General features: G+C 46.8%; 1 protein-coding gene across 1 annotated transcript in view; it reads left to right on the top strand.

Annotated features, from left to right (window-relative positions):
- The first annotated feature begins 592 nt into the window (after nt 1-592).
- The window catches only part of Ano10 (anoctamin 10), a 109,539-nt gene continuing 93,411 nt past the window's right edge, over nt 593-16,720 (top strand). The window contains exons 1-2 of the mRNA XM_005383486.2: nt 593-674; nt 14,726-14,878. Coding sequence (XP_005383543.1) covers nt 14,740-14,878 — 139 coding nt within the window. The 5' untranslated portion in view covers nt 593-674; nt 14,726-14,739. The remainder of the gene's footprint in view (nt 675-14,725; nt 14,879-16,720) is intronic.

Below are 16,720 nucleotides of genomic sequence, written 5' to 3' on the forward strand. Positions count from 1 at the left end.
GGGCTGTGCCGTGAGGGCCAGAAGTGGCCCACCCGGTGCTTCTCTCCCCTGCCGCCTGGAGAACAGAGGCTGTGGGGCATTGGACCTGTACTCGCGGGGAAAATGATGCCCCGGGCGGGAACCGGCGCGCTGGAGAGACAGATGGCACTGACAGGGTCCCAGGCTGCGGTGGACTGGCAGCCGCACGGGTGGCCAGGGCACAAGAGAGGGCCACAGGGCTGGCCCGGGTGGGGGGGGGCACAGAGGAGGCAGGGTCCAGGCGGACGGCAGGTTTAACCACAACGGGACCCGCGTCCCCCCAGCTGGCAAGCGAGTCACCTGCAGAAGACCGGACCTGGTCCTTGGGAGATGGAAAGGGGGCGCTGTGAGCAGGTCTGGTCCCTCTCGCGCCCCGCGCCGCGCCGCTCCTCCTCCGCCGACCGTCAGTCTGGATCCTCCACTGTCCAAGTGACCACAGCAAGCCCCGCCCCCACAGGCCCCGCCCCGAGAGACGCGAAGTCCCCGCCCACCGGGCACGGCAGGGCCCGCCCACTGGACAAGAGGGCTGGAGGCCCCGCCCACGTCCCCGCCCCCCGAGAGTTCCGGCGCCTTAGCCCCGCCCCCCTGCGGGAGCGTCCCCTCGCGGCCGGGTCTCGCGGCTCCACGCCGGCTGAAGACAGCGGCTCGCGGCGGCGGTGAGTGGCGAGGAGGGGCAGGCCCGGGTCCCGACGCGGCGCTGTGCGGCTGCGTGGTTCGTGTCTCCGCGGCCCGCGGCCCGGGCCTTGGGTGGGGCTGGGGTCCTCACGGGGCCGCCGGCGTCGCCCGTCTGCGGTCTGCGGGGCCGCCGCTCGCGCTGAGAGTCGCGGTGGGAGGGGCGGGCCGGGCCGGGCCAGGAAGCGGGGTCGGAGCTGAGGCGGGCGGGGGCCGGTGCGAGCCCCAGACGGACGCGTGAGCCTTCTGTGTGGGAAACCGGGAAGAGAGACGGGGTTAAAGAAGAAAATGTCAATGTTCTACGCGTTCACCACCCCCAGGAGCGTTCTGAGGCGTTTCTTCCTGATGCTTACATTTTCTCCTGTATTTTCCTGCCCACGGGTCTGGCCGAGTGCCCCACGGCCTCTGGTTCCCGGGGGCAGGCGCGAGAAGGACGGGTTTTACGTATTCCATCATCGGGGTAGTGTGGCGTGCTTTCTAGTGTAATCTTACTTTCTGGTATTATCTTACTTTCTGGTGTAATTTTACTTTCTGTCTCACTTTCTGTTGTCTTACTTTCTATCTCACTTAACATTTTCTCACTTAGCGTTTTATGTGATCACAAAAATTCCTAAACAACTTTTTTTGTTTGTTTGTTTCTGTGTTTCGGTAACAAGGAGTGAACTCGGGGTCTTTACATTAAGCTGTATCCTCAGCCCTGTCTAAATTTTTTATTTTGAGACAGCAGCTCACATAGTTAGTTGCCCAGGTTGGGCTTGAACTTTGATCTTCCTGTTTCAGCCTCCCAAAGTGCCGGGATTATAGGTGTGCACCACCACATCTGGCTTAGTTTTAAACTTTTTATAATCATTCATCACATGGGCTCATTTTGGTATCAAACTAGAGATTTGGCTGTGTGTCCGTTGCTGTGCTTGGAGGTAGACAGAATTCAGTGTTGCTCAAGGCCTATATATTTGTTGGGCTTAGATAGCAGCTCCAGTATACTTTATAAACATATTCCTCATCACTGGACATCTCAGTTGTCTCTAGTTTTGCTTTTATAAAATATAAAGCCTTCCATTTTGAAAGGTACCAGCTGTGAATGTCTAGTGTCATAATAGGAATTGAAAATTGTTATTTTTAGTTTAGCTGAGTTTATATATATATATGTTAGAAAAATAGGGAATCGGAGAGAAGAGATATTTAAAATTTTTGATTTTGAAATAATTAGATATTATTTTAAAAATTGCTAAAACAATAGATTGAGATCCCTTATACCCTCCACACAACTTCCCCAAGGCAAACATCTTATATAACCATGGCGCAATGATTGAAACCAAAATTTACCACGATGCTATTCTGTTAAGTACTCTGCAGACCTTGTTTGGATTTTGCCAGTTGTCCTGCTCATGTTTGGGATCCAAGACCCTGCATGGCATTTAATTGTCCCATGTCCTTAGCCTCTTTGCATGTGGGCAACTCCTAAGCAAGATGACAGGGTGCCATGAAGCAGGCCTGTTAGAACGCCCACATCTCCTCTAATTGCATATCCTGAGCCCCATGGCTTAGAAGGGGCTGTTTACCCTCTTTTCCTGTGTAAGTAGATGATGTAGCAGTGGGGCGCTCTCCAATGAGTTTTATATCCCATTTCTAGATCATCAAGCCACAGAGTAGAAGGAATGACCCAAGTAACCCATGCCTCTTAATGCCTTTGTTAGGATATAAATTGACAGTGGGAGTCTTCCCAGAACATTGTGCCAAATGCCAACTCCTGTCTTCTCAGGCCTTCAGGAGGGCCCTGTTGTGTCCTCCTGCACCTGTCTGATGGTGCCCAGGGTGCTGCTATGGAGTACCTGCGGCCTCTGCAAATGTACTGGCCTTTTCCAGGCCTGGCCGCGGAAGTCACCGCCTTTCTGCTGAGAAAGTCCTTGCAGCGCCCAGCGTGACCAGTGAACCTTTCAGTTTCTCCTGAACGTTCTCTATTCTGTGTCACTGCAGACAGTGGCTGCTATTTTGCTTCCTGTTTCTCCTTTGGTCTGAAACAAGTGATTGTTAAAGAAATCTTTATGTATTTCCTTTATTAGCATTAGGATTTTTGATAACTCCATTTTTTAACCCAAGCTGAGGAAGGGCATAATCCCCAGAATAAAAGCTGTGTTACTCTATTCCTGATCATTGGTAAAATAACTCCCCACCCTCCTGTCCCTCCATGGTGGATCCCGAGGTGTCTTTTTCTACTTCTTGACCTCCATAGTCAGGATTTCTTTCTGTGGGCCATGATCCAGTGGCTCATATGAAAGCTACCAGAATCTCTGGGCCTCTGTGCAATTCAGCACAGGGTGAAACAGAAAGACATTTGAGAATGCACTGTCTTGCACCCACGCCCTGGGGCCTCTCAGGTATCTGGCTCCCCTGTGCCTTGCCATGCTGGCTGAGACCCTGACCAAAGGGGAAGATGGGCTGGGTAGGACACCCCGTCCTGCCATGCCCAGGAAGTTGGCACATTGAGTCATCCTTTGCTGTTAGATTGGCGTCGTCTGGAAACTGACGGGGCAGCTACCCCTGCAGCCACATGTCCCCCAACTTTTTGTCCAGTGTGCATGGCAGTGGTGGAGCGAACTCCCTTTCAGACCCTCTGCTGACAGTGGGCTGCAGCGCTCAGTTTAGGCCAAGTCTGCTGCAAGGCTTCTCTTTTCCACGACCTTCCACCTTCACACGTGGCATTCATGCCATCGCGACCGGTTAGTAGGAAAAGTGGGCCTGATTCCCGGGCCAGAAAACAAAAGAGGAAAATTGTGATGCCCACATCCTGCTGCCTGCAGGACACAGCGGGGCAGGTGATCCCTGAGATCGGGTACCCTGGAAGTCCCCAGAGGAGAAAACCTGCAAGGGAGACAGAGATCTCCTGGGCAGAGGACACCCCCAGGCAGGGTGACAGTACAGGAAGAAGAGAGCACAGGAAGAAGGGAGTCTGCTGTTAGGTGACTGCATGTGCCTGCTCACCGTGTCTCCATGCGTGGCACGGTCACAGAGCAGCTGGCCCAGGGTGCCAGAGGAGCAGGGCTGTGCAGGACGGCGCTGTGACCAGTGTCTCAACCTTCAAGAGCATCTTCTGTCTCAGGGCCTTGTGGGGCCAAGTTGGGCTTAGCAGGAACTTTCTCTCTCCCATGTGGATCACAGCTCAAAGCATGGTCCAGGCAATTCCGGCACTAATGTTAGTCTTGGAATTTTTATTGAGTGTAGACATACAGGACGCAGTTATAGCAAGCGAGCAATATTTCTGATGGTGAGACCATAATATCAGCTTGAACTTCACTGGTTGCTGAGTTCAAAAAGAGGGAAAAGCTGGGCTTCTCCAGGAGCCCTGGACTGCACTTTTGTCTTGGCCACACTGGTGGTGTCACTCTGGTGTGGGGATCACACTGCAGTGAGGGGTGACACTGTAAAGCTCCTCCAACTCTAAACATCCTGTCTGTGTCTAGTTTATATGGAGCTGTTGGCGATCATCTTCTGGGTGGGACGTGACATGCAGTGGTACGAATCCTTTTATGTCACATACTGCCCAACAGAGGGGTTTCACTGTTAACCTTTGCATGGAAACACTTTCTAAAGCCAGGTAACTTCAATATAAGGCTGGCATGTTTTTAATCTGGTGAATAAAACAAAGTATCTTCTACTATATAGTCAAAAAGATATCATTTGGACCCAAGTGTATATTTTACATTTGCTATTGAAAATGTGGGGCTTCTGTATTGTTTCACAAATACAGTACCACTTTGTTTTTTGATTACAAAAAACACTGGCTCATTAAAATAAAAATAAAAGAGAAAATCAAAATCATCATAAATCAGAGCCTCATATCAGCACCTGGAGAATACAGTCTTAGAATAAAGTCTTAGTCACTTTCCTCTGATACCCACAAGTTAAGGAAGGAGAAGTTTATTTTGGGTCATGTTTCAGTCCGCAGTGGGCTGGCTCCGAGGCAGGACAGCATGGCAGAGGGCCCTGGCAGAAAAGAGCTGCTCAGGGCATGGTGGACAGGAAGCACAGAGTCAGGGGAGGGAGATACAACCTTCTAGGTCATGTCCACTATGACCTACCTCTTCTGACTGAACCCACCACCTAACAGTAGGTCAGGTATAATTCCCCTATGACCCAGTCACCCCACAAAGGTGCTGCCTATGATCCCATGAGGGACGTCTAGATATGAACCATAGTTTCCCCTGGCCCATAAAAGACTTATGCACATCTCTGCATTTAGCTCATCTCTACAAGCTGCCAAAGTCCTGGCCATTCCAGCATTGCTGAAAAATCCAAGTCCCAAGTCTCTGAGACTCAAAGCAAACTCTTAGCCATGAGCCCCTATAAAAATGAAAAGAAAGTTAACGCTTCCAACATACAGAGGCACAGGGTAAACATTCGCATTGCAAAAGGGAGGAATGGGGGATAGAAACCAATTGGAACAAAAGAAGACTGAAACACAGCAGGGCAAATATCAAATCTGGTAGCTTGTGTCCAGCATCTGAGCAAGTTGTGGCAATAAGATGTGAACTCCAGATGACTTGGGCAGCCCACTGGTGGCATCACCAGTGGTTGTATCTCTCAGGTCCTCTTTCTGGGACTGGCTTTGCTCACTCCTGTGGCTTTCCTTGGATGTCCCATGTTCCTAGCTTCTTCAGCTTCCTGGGGTTTCCACTGCACTGCTGGCTTCATGCTCACAGCTTGACACTCTGACCTCTCATGGGCACACTGCCTGGCATCCCATGCCTTCTGAAATCTAGGTGAAAGCCTCCCTGACTCCACAACTCTTGCATTCTGCATGAGTGAAAAACCAACACCATATAGATGTGCCAGGGTCTGCCACCAGCTTGAGTGTAGCCAGGCCCTTTTGCACCATGGCTGTACAGGTCTCCACATGCTTGGATGGCTAAACCCTCTGATCCAAATCCCAGGGAACAAATTCCCTGGGCAGCTGTTCTGGAGCATAGTGCCCTGAAGCTCTCTTCTCAAAGCAAAATCTTTTCAGTTTTGCCATTTTGAGCCTGAGAAGGTGGGGCCTTACTGGTTCCTCAGGTGCTCTCAAGGCATTTTTCCTACTGTTTTGATTCAAAATACTTTTCTTCTTTCTAATGTTAATCTTTTCTGGGGCCAAGCACTCTCCTCTGCTCCATCTTTGTGGACGCTTCCTTTCTGGAAAATCTCAAAACTTTTAAAATGGGTTTTTTGCTCTTGATTTTCAATGTAAACCTAGGTAAGCACTCCCAATAGTATCCATTCCACAGCCCCAATGTTGGACTGCCTTGAAATTTCCTGCAACAGATTAATTAGTCTGTCACCCTTAATCTCAGTGTCCCACAAAGTCTTAGGACATGAGCTAAATGTAGACAAATTTTCTTCCAGAGTATAACACACATGACCTGAAGTCCAACTGCTAATGAACAATTCCTTGTTCATAGCTGAAACCTCCTGATCCTGATCTTTACCATGTGTTTTGTTTTTTTTTTAAATTAGCATTCTGGTCAGCTCACAGCATTCTAGGGCTGCTTCTCAAGCCAACATCTGCAAACCTTTTCAAACTCCTCCCACAAACCAGTTTCAAAGGTTTCTCACCACATGGTCAGGTGGTGTTACAGCAACAACCATACTTCTGTGGCACCAAAATCTACCTTAATCATTTCCTCATCACTGGTACACAATACCTGACACTCACAACATAAAGGGAGGAGAGGTTTGTTTTGGTTCATGTTCGAGCTCCAAGGCAGGACAGTGTGGCAGAGGAGAGCTGCTTAGGGCATGGTGGACAAGAAGCAGAGAGACAAGGGAGGACCTGGGAAGAGAGAGACAACCTTCCAGGCCACGCCCCCAGTGACCCACCTCTTCCCACCAGACCCCAGCTCCTAATAGGCAGTCACTCATAAGCCCCATAATCTACTCGCTTCCAAAGGTCCCACCCCTGATCCCAAGATATGTAAATCCAAACCCTAACACCCTTTTTTAACCTAAGTTTTCTCAGTAGTAAAATGAAAGTGTTAACATTCCTTCTACAAGGGATTGATAGGAGGATTTAGTTAATTCATATTAAAAGCCATACCCCAGTGCCTCATATGTAATAAATCCCTAGCAAATGATAGCTAGTATTTATATCTGACATATATTATGTGTAATTATGTGGGGCTGTACTTTTTCTTATAGCATGTTAGGAAATACTTTCTGTGTTGATAAATATAATTAGATCTGTGTCCTACTATTAACGGTTCTGTCATATTGTACCATTGTTTGTTTTGCCAATCTCTTGTGGACATTTAGGTATTTTTTGTTTCTTTGCCATGAACGCATAAATAAATTTAGTAAACAGTCTGTAATGAACTTCTATTTCATGTGTGGTTTAGTTATTTTTTGAGATAAATTCTATAAATAAAGCTGTAGTGAACTATATATATTTTGTTTAATTTTCTTCTTGGGAGAAACTCAGAAATAACTCTGTTGTGTCAACTGTTATAGATATTTAATGTTTCTTATTATTTTTCGTGTTATCAGTCTACTTTCCAGAAAAGTGACACCAAATTACAGTATCTGTCAACTATGTTGTGAAAATTGGGTTCTTTCCATCTTTTATTTTTGGCAAATGTGAAAAAGGAAAAGTATCTTGTTACTTTGCATTTGTTTCATTAGTGAATTTGCATTTTTTCTTTTTTTTCTTTTTTTGTCTTTTTGAGACAGAGTCTTGCTATGTAGTTCAGGTTGGTCTCGAGCTCACTTTGTAGCCCAGGCTGGTCTTGAACTCGAAAGGATCCTCCTGCCTCAGCCTCCCTAGTGCTGGGATTACAGGTGTGCGCCACCACACCTGGCTGCATATCTTTTCAAATGTGCATCGGTGTATTGGTTCTTTTTTTTTTTGGGGGGGGGGTTTTCTCCCGTACCGGGAACTGAACTCACGACCTTGCACTTGCCAGGCAGGCGCTTTTGCCGCTGAGCTAAATCCCCAGCCCAGGTGTATTGGTTCTTGTGGGAGTTGTATTTTCACCGTTTGTATTTTTGTTGTTGGTTTGTGAGAACTCTTTGTATGCAGGGATAATGACATTTGTCCTTCATAGATATTGGTAAGGGTGTACCTTGCATGATGAATGGCATACAGTATCTTAAATGGTAATGTCAGCAAATGATTTTGTGAGTTTCTAGATAGTTCTCATGTCAGTGTTTCAAAAGGAGACCTGCTCTTTGTGTCTCGGCAAAATTGTTTTATGACCTGGTAATTAGGAGTAAGATGAACTTTTTATTACTCTTATTAGACGATGCATGCGTGTTAAGAACTGACCTTTGATGCATGTCACATACCCTGCTGAACACTTCACCATATCCTCTTATTTCCAATGTTGCTATTTCTTCACTCAGTTATTCTTCCAGCCTGGGAACCCTGGAGTTAGCTATGTATCTGTGATGAGCCCGAGGCTGCGTGTCTCTCAGCCTTTCTGCTCAGTCAGTGTGCCTTGGAGGCTACTCCTTTCCCTGCTTCTTGCTCCTGCAGTTACCCCGGGTGTCAGAATGACCTTGTGCACACCTGCTTCCTCTTCTGGACAGAGGGCTCCTCAGATGGAAGGTGCAGACTTTACTTACTTTTACTTACTCATTTACCTTTAGACTTCTTCATGACTTGGCTCATAGTAAGCACATGATAAATGTTTGTTGTGCTTATAATTTCTACTTAGAAGGTGATGAAGCTAAGCCTTTGTAGTCACCTGGTAGATTAATATTAGGTATGCTGACAGGCATAATATTCTTATTATGGAAAAGTTCAGTTGTGCAGGGCAGTTAGAAAAGTATGATGAAGAACACCCGTGTTGTCACCCTGTAAGTTTCCTTGTTGAATCCATGCCTCTGATTCACACTCCTCTGTCTGGGCACCTATGGGGCCTCCTTACTGGCCATTGACTCAGATGTACATGGTAGCATTTGTTATTCTTTTTTTACTATAACTTTTTTTTTTTTTTTTTTTATTTGTTATTCTTTTTTTACTATAACTTTTTTTTTTTTTTTTTTTGGTACTGGGAATTGATATTCTTTTTTTGAGACAGGGTTTCACTATGCAGTTCAGGCTGGCCTTGAACTCACTTTGTAGCCCAGGCTGGCCTTGATCTTGCAGCAGTTATCTTGCTTCAGCCTCCAGAGTGCTGGAATTACGGATAGCATTTATTATTCTTCAGCGGTGGCAACAGTTTATAAAACATAGTAGTACCACATGCCCCTACTCTGGTCAGCTCAATCTTCTTGTGCTTTTCACATGCTGCCTTGTTCTTCCTTCGCAATGTTACACATTGTTTCTCATATAGAACCTGCTTCCCCCTTTGCTTAGTCAAACTGGTGCATGAACTATTCTCACCATATTACAGTTATTAACATGGAGGAGAGCACCATGGCTCATCCTGATCTGATTCCTTCATAGAACACAGTGCAAAGACATCAATGCAGAGGTTAGAATTTGAAGTTAAGAAAAAGCAGTTTTAGAGGTTATCTTAGTTACGTGTCACTGAGATATAATACTCACAACTGTAAGGAGGAGTAGTTTATTTCAGCTCAGTTTGTAGAGGTTGCGGTCCATAGTCCATTGGCTCCAAGGTAGGATGGCGCGGCAGAAGGGCATTGCAGGGGAGAAACAGCTCATGGCCTGATGGTGGGAAGCAGAGAGGGATCAAGGGAGAAGGAGGGAGATACACCCTTTCAGGCCACATCTCCAGTGACCCACCTCCTCCAACCAGACTCTACCTCCTGACATCACAGTTAGCTATAAACTGAGTAGCACGTCCCCATGATGCAGTCACTTCCCAAAAGCCGCACCTATGGGTGCATGATGTTTTGTGGGGGACATCTAGCTATAAACCATAATGTTCTGCCCCTGGCTCCCTAAAGACTGAAGTACATGTCTTTATACAAAATGCATTTAGTCCATTTTTAAGAGTTGCCAAAGTCCTTACAGTTTTAGCATTGCTGAAAAGTCCAAGTCCAAAGTCTCTGTGTTTTAGGATTATATGTTAGTTGTGAGCCCCTGTAAAAAATGGAAAGAAAGCTAAACACTGTTGACATACAGTGCTACAGGGTAAACATTCCCATTGCATTTCCATTGCAAAAGGGAGAAAAAGGGGGCTACAAAGGAATGAAACCAAAGCAAGACCAAAACCCATCAAGGCAAACATTTAACCCTGTAGTTCCATGTCCAGCTTCCTGGGCAAATGGTGGTGCTGTGAACGCCAAACAGCTTGGGTAACCCCGTTCTTATTGCATTGCTTGTGTTTGTAGCCCTCATGGCCTCTCTCAGGCTGGCTTTGTTCACTCCTCGAAGCTTTCCTCAGATGTTCCACATTCCTGGCTTTCCAGCATCCAGAAATCTATTGGACTTTCGGCTTCATCCTTGCAGATTCATGCCCTCTCAGGCACACTGCCTGGCCTCCATGGCCTTCTTCTGAAGTCTGTGTGGAAGCCTTCTTGACCTCACAGCTCTTGTGTTCCGCATACATGTAAAACAATCACCGTGTGGATGACACCAAGTCTGCCAGCAGCTGGAGCGGGAGCCAAGCACTTTTGCACCTTGCTTCTGGCTGCAGAGGCATCTGAGTGCCTGGCTGGCTGAGCATGATAAACTGAGTTCTGGGGAATCAATTCCCTAGGCAGCCCTTCTCTAACAGAGTGTCCTGGGACTCTCCACTCAAAGCAGTCTTTTACTTTGGCAATTTCAAGCCTTTGAAGGGTGAAGCCTTGATGGTTCCTCACATGCTCTTAAGCCATTTGTACTGTTCCAAAATACTTGGCTTCTTTTTCATGCTAATCTTTTCAGGAACTCGGCTCTCCTCTGCTCTATCTTTGCAGATCCCAAGTTTAATTGAACTTCCTTTCTGGGCAAACTCAAAACTGTTTAAATCATTCTGCTGGGCTGATTGCTCTTGATTCTCAATATTGATCTGGCTAAAAGTCCCCAAAAGTATCCAAGCCACAGCCTGAATGTTTAGCTGCCTTGAATTTCTTCCACTAAATTAACTAGTCTGCTGTCCTTCATCTCAGTCTCCTATACGTTCTCAGGATATGACTGAAATGTAGACAAATTTTCCACACACAGTCTGGAGTGCAACTGCCAATGGAGTCCTTGTTCCCAAATGAAACCTCTTTGAGTCCGGTGTTTTCTAGCTGCATTACTGTTAACATTCTGGTCTTTCGAACTCTGACCAGAATCTCCCATCAAGCTCAGTTTATAGCATTCTAGGGCAGCTTCTCCCACCTGTATCTCCAAACCTAACCGAACTCTTGCAAGCCAGTTCCAAAGGCCTCAACCACATGATCAAGTCTTGTCACAACAGTGACCCCACTTCTCTGTTATCAAAATCTGTCTTACTTACCTTACTGTTGCTGAGACACAATACCCAACACTCACAGCTACAAGGAGGAGAAGTTTATTTTGGCTCAAAGTTTATAGAAGTTTCAGTCCATAGTCTGGTGGCTCTAGGTCAGGACAGCATGGCAGAGGAGCAGCAGCTCATGGCCTGGCACCTGGAAGCAGAGAGTGAGATCAAGGGAGTGGGTGGAATAGCCCCTGCCAGGTCACACCCTCAGGGACCACCTCCGAGTGCACTAATCCACTGATGAGTATCAGCCCCCGCAATCCAGTCACTTCCCATAGGCCCCACCTATGTATGCAGGAGGCTTTGGGGGACATCTGGATATAAGCTGTAACAGAGAAGAGCTTGCATCAGAATGAAGGCAGAGATCTAGAGATCGTGGCTTGGACACCCTTTGCAGGTAGTGTTGGAAGACAGAAGAAGAAGGGAAGGTGTTTTCAGAGGTAGGGAGAGGACCAAGATAGTGAAGCATCTTGCAGGTCAAGGAGAAACCCTGTCATCACTTTGACTGTGAATTGGAATTTCATTTTCTGTGGTCCTAAAATTGTCCTTAGTATTTTTAACAGCACACCTGGGTCACTGCAACAAGAGCATTGCTACGGTGTGACATGTGTGTCCCGAAAGTGTCCCATGGGAGGTCCTGAGGTCACTGATGTGTGCCCTCAGGGGACCGTGGGGTCTGTGCACTCCTGCTTCCTCTTTGCTTCCAGGCCCATTAGGTGAGCAGTTCTGCTCTGCTCAGCCCCCTGCCCTGATGTGCCAGCTGGCCAGAAGCCCAGAGCAATAGAACCACTCAGTCTTGAACCCCTAAGAGCCAAAATAAACCTTTCCTTTGTATAAGTTAATTGTCTCTGGCATTTTGTTATAGTAATGTAAAGTGGACTAACACCATCTTCTTTAGATACATTATGAAACACTAGGTAGACTTCTACCTATGGCTCATTATTTAATGTAACCTTTATATTTGTTCTTGTGCTTGGAGCTAGAAACTTGGTCAGAGCTGATTAAACTTTCTCTGGAGAGAGCTAATTTTAAGTATTAATAGTAGCCAGTAATAAAGTGTTAGAATTTATTTATTTTTTTATTGCTATACTGGGGATTGAACCCAGAGTCTCATGTGGTACTAGGCAAGCATTCTACCACTGAGCTACATCTCTAGCCACTTAAAAATTTTTATTTTAAGTGAGGACCTCACTAAGTTGCCTGCTAACCTTGAAGTTTTGATCATTTGTCTCAGCCTCCACAGTGTCTGGGGTGACAGGTGTATGCTGTCGCACCGGGCTAAATGTTACCATGTTTTGCATACCTACTGTGTGTCAAGCACTGTGCTGTACATGTATTATCACAGCTTATCACACACTCGCCCAGTGTGATGTGCACGTTTATTTTTCCCGCTTCACAGAAGAGAACAGGAAATTGCTTGAGCTGTGCAACTGACAGGTTGTGAGCTGAACTTGAATCTGGAGCCATCTGTTCCAAAGGCCATGCCCTTTCCCACACCATTCTCATAGTGTGTAGATAGCTTGCAATAAAAGGCATGAGGGTACCAAAGCGTGGGCTGAGAGAAACAGGGCTGTCTTGGTTACTTTTCTCTCATTTCTGGGACAAAATACCTGACGCCCAAAATTAAGGAAGGAAAGGTTTATTTCTCTTACAGTTTGCGGAGGTTTCAGTCCATACTTGGCAGATTACAAGGCAGACTGGCACATGGCAGAGAGCTACAGCTCAGGGTGGCAGAACACAGCAAAAGCAACAAGCACACACCAGGGCAGAATGGCCTCAAGCACCCTTTTCCTCTCCCTTACGTATGCAAACTATCCACCCTAGGGCGGGTGTAGCTCTCACACCCATAATCAATCAAACTCTAAAAGCCTGCCCCATGGCCGCATGAGGCTTTGGGGGGACACCCAGACACAAACCATAACAAGGGCCAACTATTGTATTAGTCAGAGTTAACTAAGCCCATGAGTTAAACTTCCATGTCCTTCAGGTCCTCTGTGTGTCAGAGGCTCCACACCTGGAGTTCTCACTTGAGTGGCAGCCCAAGGCAGCTGTCCTCCACCGGTGGTGAGTCAACCCCTCTGAGCTTTTGGAAGCTGACTTTTCTATATTGTATCTCCATGTCCTGAGGACACCCAAGGGGTGGCATAGCCACTCTCCTTGCCTTGGCCTGGAGTTAACATTTATTGCTTCTGCTCACGTACTGTGGTCTAGGTCTTAGTCCTGTGTCTATTTAATAGTAGCAGACTGGGCAGTACAGTCCCGACATCGTCTGAAATGAGGAGAGAGCAGACGTCACAGTGGCACTGGAATCTGCTATAGGAATCCAGGGAAAGGATTAGGCACGGATACCCTGGACAAAGCCTCAAAGATTACCCTGACATTCTTCTGAACTCATTTTAGAAATGCAAGACATAGTTTTGTTAATTTCAGTTCACAGATTGGTAAGGACTACTTATTATAGTAATTTCTTACTAACTTCAGTATTCTGGGAGCATAGGCGTGCGGCCTGGCACAAATTAACTTCTTCAGTTGATTTTCCTCTGGATTTTTTTAGCGTAAATGGTTGCGCTGTTGGGGCGTTGATGGACTCCAGCACGGCATGTGACGTGTGGTGGGCACTCAGGGAAGGGAACTGACTCGAGCGGGTGTTGGGGTGAGCAGGGTGTGGGGAGCTGGAGTAGTGTGAAACCTCAGCTCGCTGGAGAGCAGGTTGCTGTGTTCCAGATCCCTGTCACAGGCAGTCGTTTCCTCTGCACTGAGAACAGCTTTGTCCTCATTTTCTTTAGGGGGCATGTGCTAGGGGTGAACCCTCTCACATTTTGTGTGAAAATACTTTTCCTACTCTCCCACCCTTAAAGTGCATTTTGACGGGTGCCATCTTGGGGCGAAAGCTGAAGGTCCTGTTCCATGTGAAGTCTCGGTGACTGCCGCTGTCTCTACCGTGATGTCCCCTGACATCTCCCTGCTGCCTTCAGTGTCTTCTGTCTTTATTTTTCTCAGTACTTTGGAACTTCCCTCTCCCTGGGTTTTTTCTTTTTTTTCCAACCTGGGTTTTTCTGTTGTTTTCCTATGTGACCTTCTCTCTATTTGTCCTGATTGAGCCATGAGGATCCTCATGGCCGATCCTTTGTGACTCTGTGAGTCCCACTGGTGACCAGGGTGACCCCGGGTGTGATCCTCAGCCCCTGTCACTGTGTAGTCAGGGGCCGCAGTTAGATGTCAGCACATTTCCATCCTGCTGCCTCTTACCCAGAGGTAATGCTCGGACTGCACCCAGTCATGCCTATTTCTCAGAGCCTCCTGGGCACTGTTCCCTCTGTGTGGAGTGTCCCCTGCTGGCTCTCTGCCAAACTCCTGTGCATTCCTCTAATCCTGCTCTGGGGTCACACTTTCTTACTTTTCTGCATGTGAGCCCCTTTACACCCCTTCCCTCCTTCCCAGAGTCTCCCCGCCATATTCTGAACTACAGAGAGGATGGGGATCTCTCCTAGCTTGGCTCACCCGTGTGCTCTGAACTGTCATCCGGACTCTCGTACATCCTGTCTGGATTGTGAGAAATTTGCCTGTGTCTTGGAAGACAGAATTAAGTGTGCCTAAGAGAAAATGCAATTGGTTTGTAGTGTGTTTCTTTGCCAGAGTAACCCATTTTTGCTTTTCATTTTAATTTTCAGTAAGTTCGTCAAAGATGAAAGTGACCTTATCGGCTTTGGATACTTATGAGACTTCTTTCACGCCTTTGGTGGTCATAGAACTTGCTCAGGATGTCAAAGAAGAAACCAAAGAATGGCTGAAAAGCAGAATTATTGCTAAGAAGAAAGATGGAGGTGAGTAAAGTGGTTGCAACTCAGGCTCATGCTCACCGACTGGCCCTGCCTCTGCTGTCCCAGACGTCCTCCTGTGCTTAGCTCACTCTCCTCACCCCTCCAAGACTTGGGAGGGGTCTTCAGTCCGTGCTGCCCACAAGTCCATTACACCGCCAGCAGGGGCTTCTCAGTTCCCACGCTTTGCCTGGATCCACTGGGTACCTAGTGTAGCACTTACAGCACAAGGGGTGGTAAGTGCGGTCTCTGCCTACAGGAAGCAGCTGGAGAGGGAGGAGACCCAGTGCTGCTTCCCAGAACTCGAGCAGAACCCAAAGCTCATTGGAAAGCTGTCCCCAGGCAGCGCCTTCTACCTGCATGTAACCCTGTGTGACCCTACTAGGGGAGCACAGGGAGGGGTACAGTGCTCTGTGAGTGTCAGGGAACCCGACACTGGCGTGGCCCTCTCTCCGGGTGGCAGGGGCTGGGTAGGTGAGAAGGTGGAGAGTTTCTGAGAACAAACATTGTCTGAGTCACATCAAACAGCACCTTAAGCTGCCCTAAGCATTGGATAAGAATGTTTATAATACAATGCCTATCAAATAGAATTTTGAATCAAAATAGGTTAAAAATTTTTTCCAATAATTGTACCAAGGGGAACAAAAAACACAAGTGTTGGTTGCTGGAATTTGAGGAGCCCCTTCTTCGAGAGCATTTGCAGTGTTGTGTCATGAACAACTCCAGCACTGCCCTGCCTGCTTCTGTGCCTGCTGTGTGTGTCCAGGGACACAGGGGATGGAAGGGCATCTTTGTGCACATTGAACGCAGCATTTATTCAAATTCGTAGCACCTTTACCCTAAATTGCCTAAGTGATAGTGTCATAATGCAGAGTCCATCAAAAAAAGGATACACACTTCAGAAAAGAAAACCTTAGGTAAGTATTTTAATACTAAACTTACTAAGACATCATGAGACAAGTTACTTTGGACCTCTACAATGACAAGAGGTGCTCAAAGTGGTGACCATGAGCTTCCAGACATTTATTACTACGATAACCTTGGTCATTGAGATTCTTGCACATGCATTTTCAATTTCTTTTCTGAGAGCTGGCAGTGTAGAGGGTTTTCTATGATATACAACATCCTCTAGGGTCCCTCACACAAGGATAACACCAGCTGTTGAAAAAACATCATACTTTTTTCTTTTTCTGAAGTATGTATACATTTTTTGGCAGGCTCTGTACATTAATCTTAATATATTAATCCATTTGGTAAGTATAAACTTTGCTAACACCTGATTATTTTCATAATTTCTATGTCAGCCATTTCTACAAGGCTAATAGCAAAGAGATAAACAGTTGTTCATGGTGGTACTTGCCTTGTAGTCCTAGCTACGCAGGATGGTGAGGCAGGAGGATTACTTGAGCCCAAGGGTTAGAGGCCAGTCTGACAATGTAGCAAGACTCCATCTCAAAAGTAAATAAATAAATGAAAGGCACATGCCTTAAAAGGTTTGATGTAGGTAGAAATTTGAAAAAAATCATTTCTCTCCATTATCTTATAAGTAGTAATTATATATGTGTTATGGTTGATACATTGTGTCAACTTGGGGAGTCTAGAGGTTTGGCTAAGTGACTCAACAGGAAGCCAGAGTGCTTACTTAGTATACATCCTGAGCCTGTGGAAGAGGAGGGCATGGAGATTATGTGAGAGCTACACGCCCCTCAGGTGGGGGTAGCCTGTTTACAAAGTAAGGCAGAGAAAGAAGCTGCTTGCCACAATTCTTCCCTTTTGCTCTGGCTGCTTTGCTGTTCGGCTGCCATTCCCCTTTTGCTCTTGTTGCTTTGCTACCTTCTGCCTCGGAGC

Source organism: Chinchilla lanigera, unplaced genomic scaffold, assembly GCF_000276665.1.
Source record: "Chinchilla lanigera isolate Chin_1 unplaced genomic scaffold, ChiLan1.0 scaffold00019, whole genome shotgun sequence".
In the NCBI taxonomy this organism is placed as follows: Eukaryota; Metazoa; Chordata; class Mammalia; order Rodentia; family Chinchillidae; genus Chinchilla; species Chinchilla lanigera.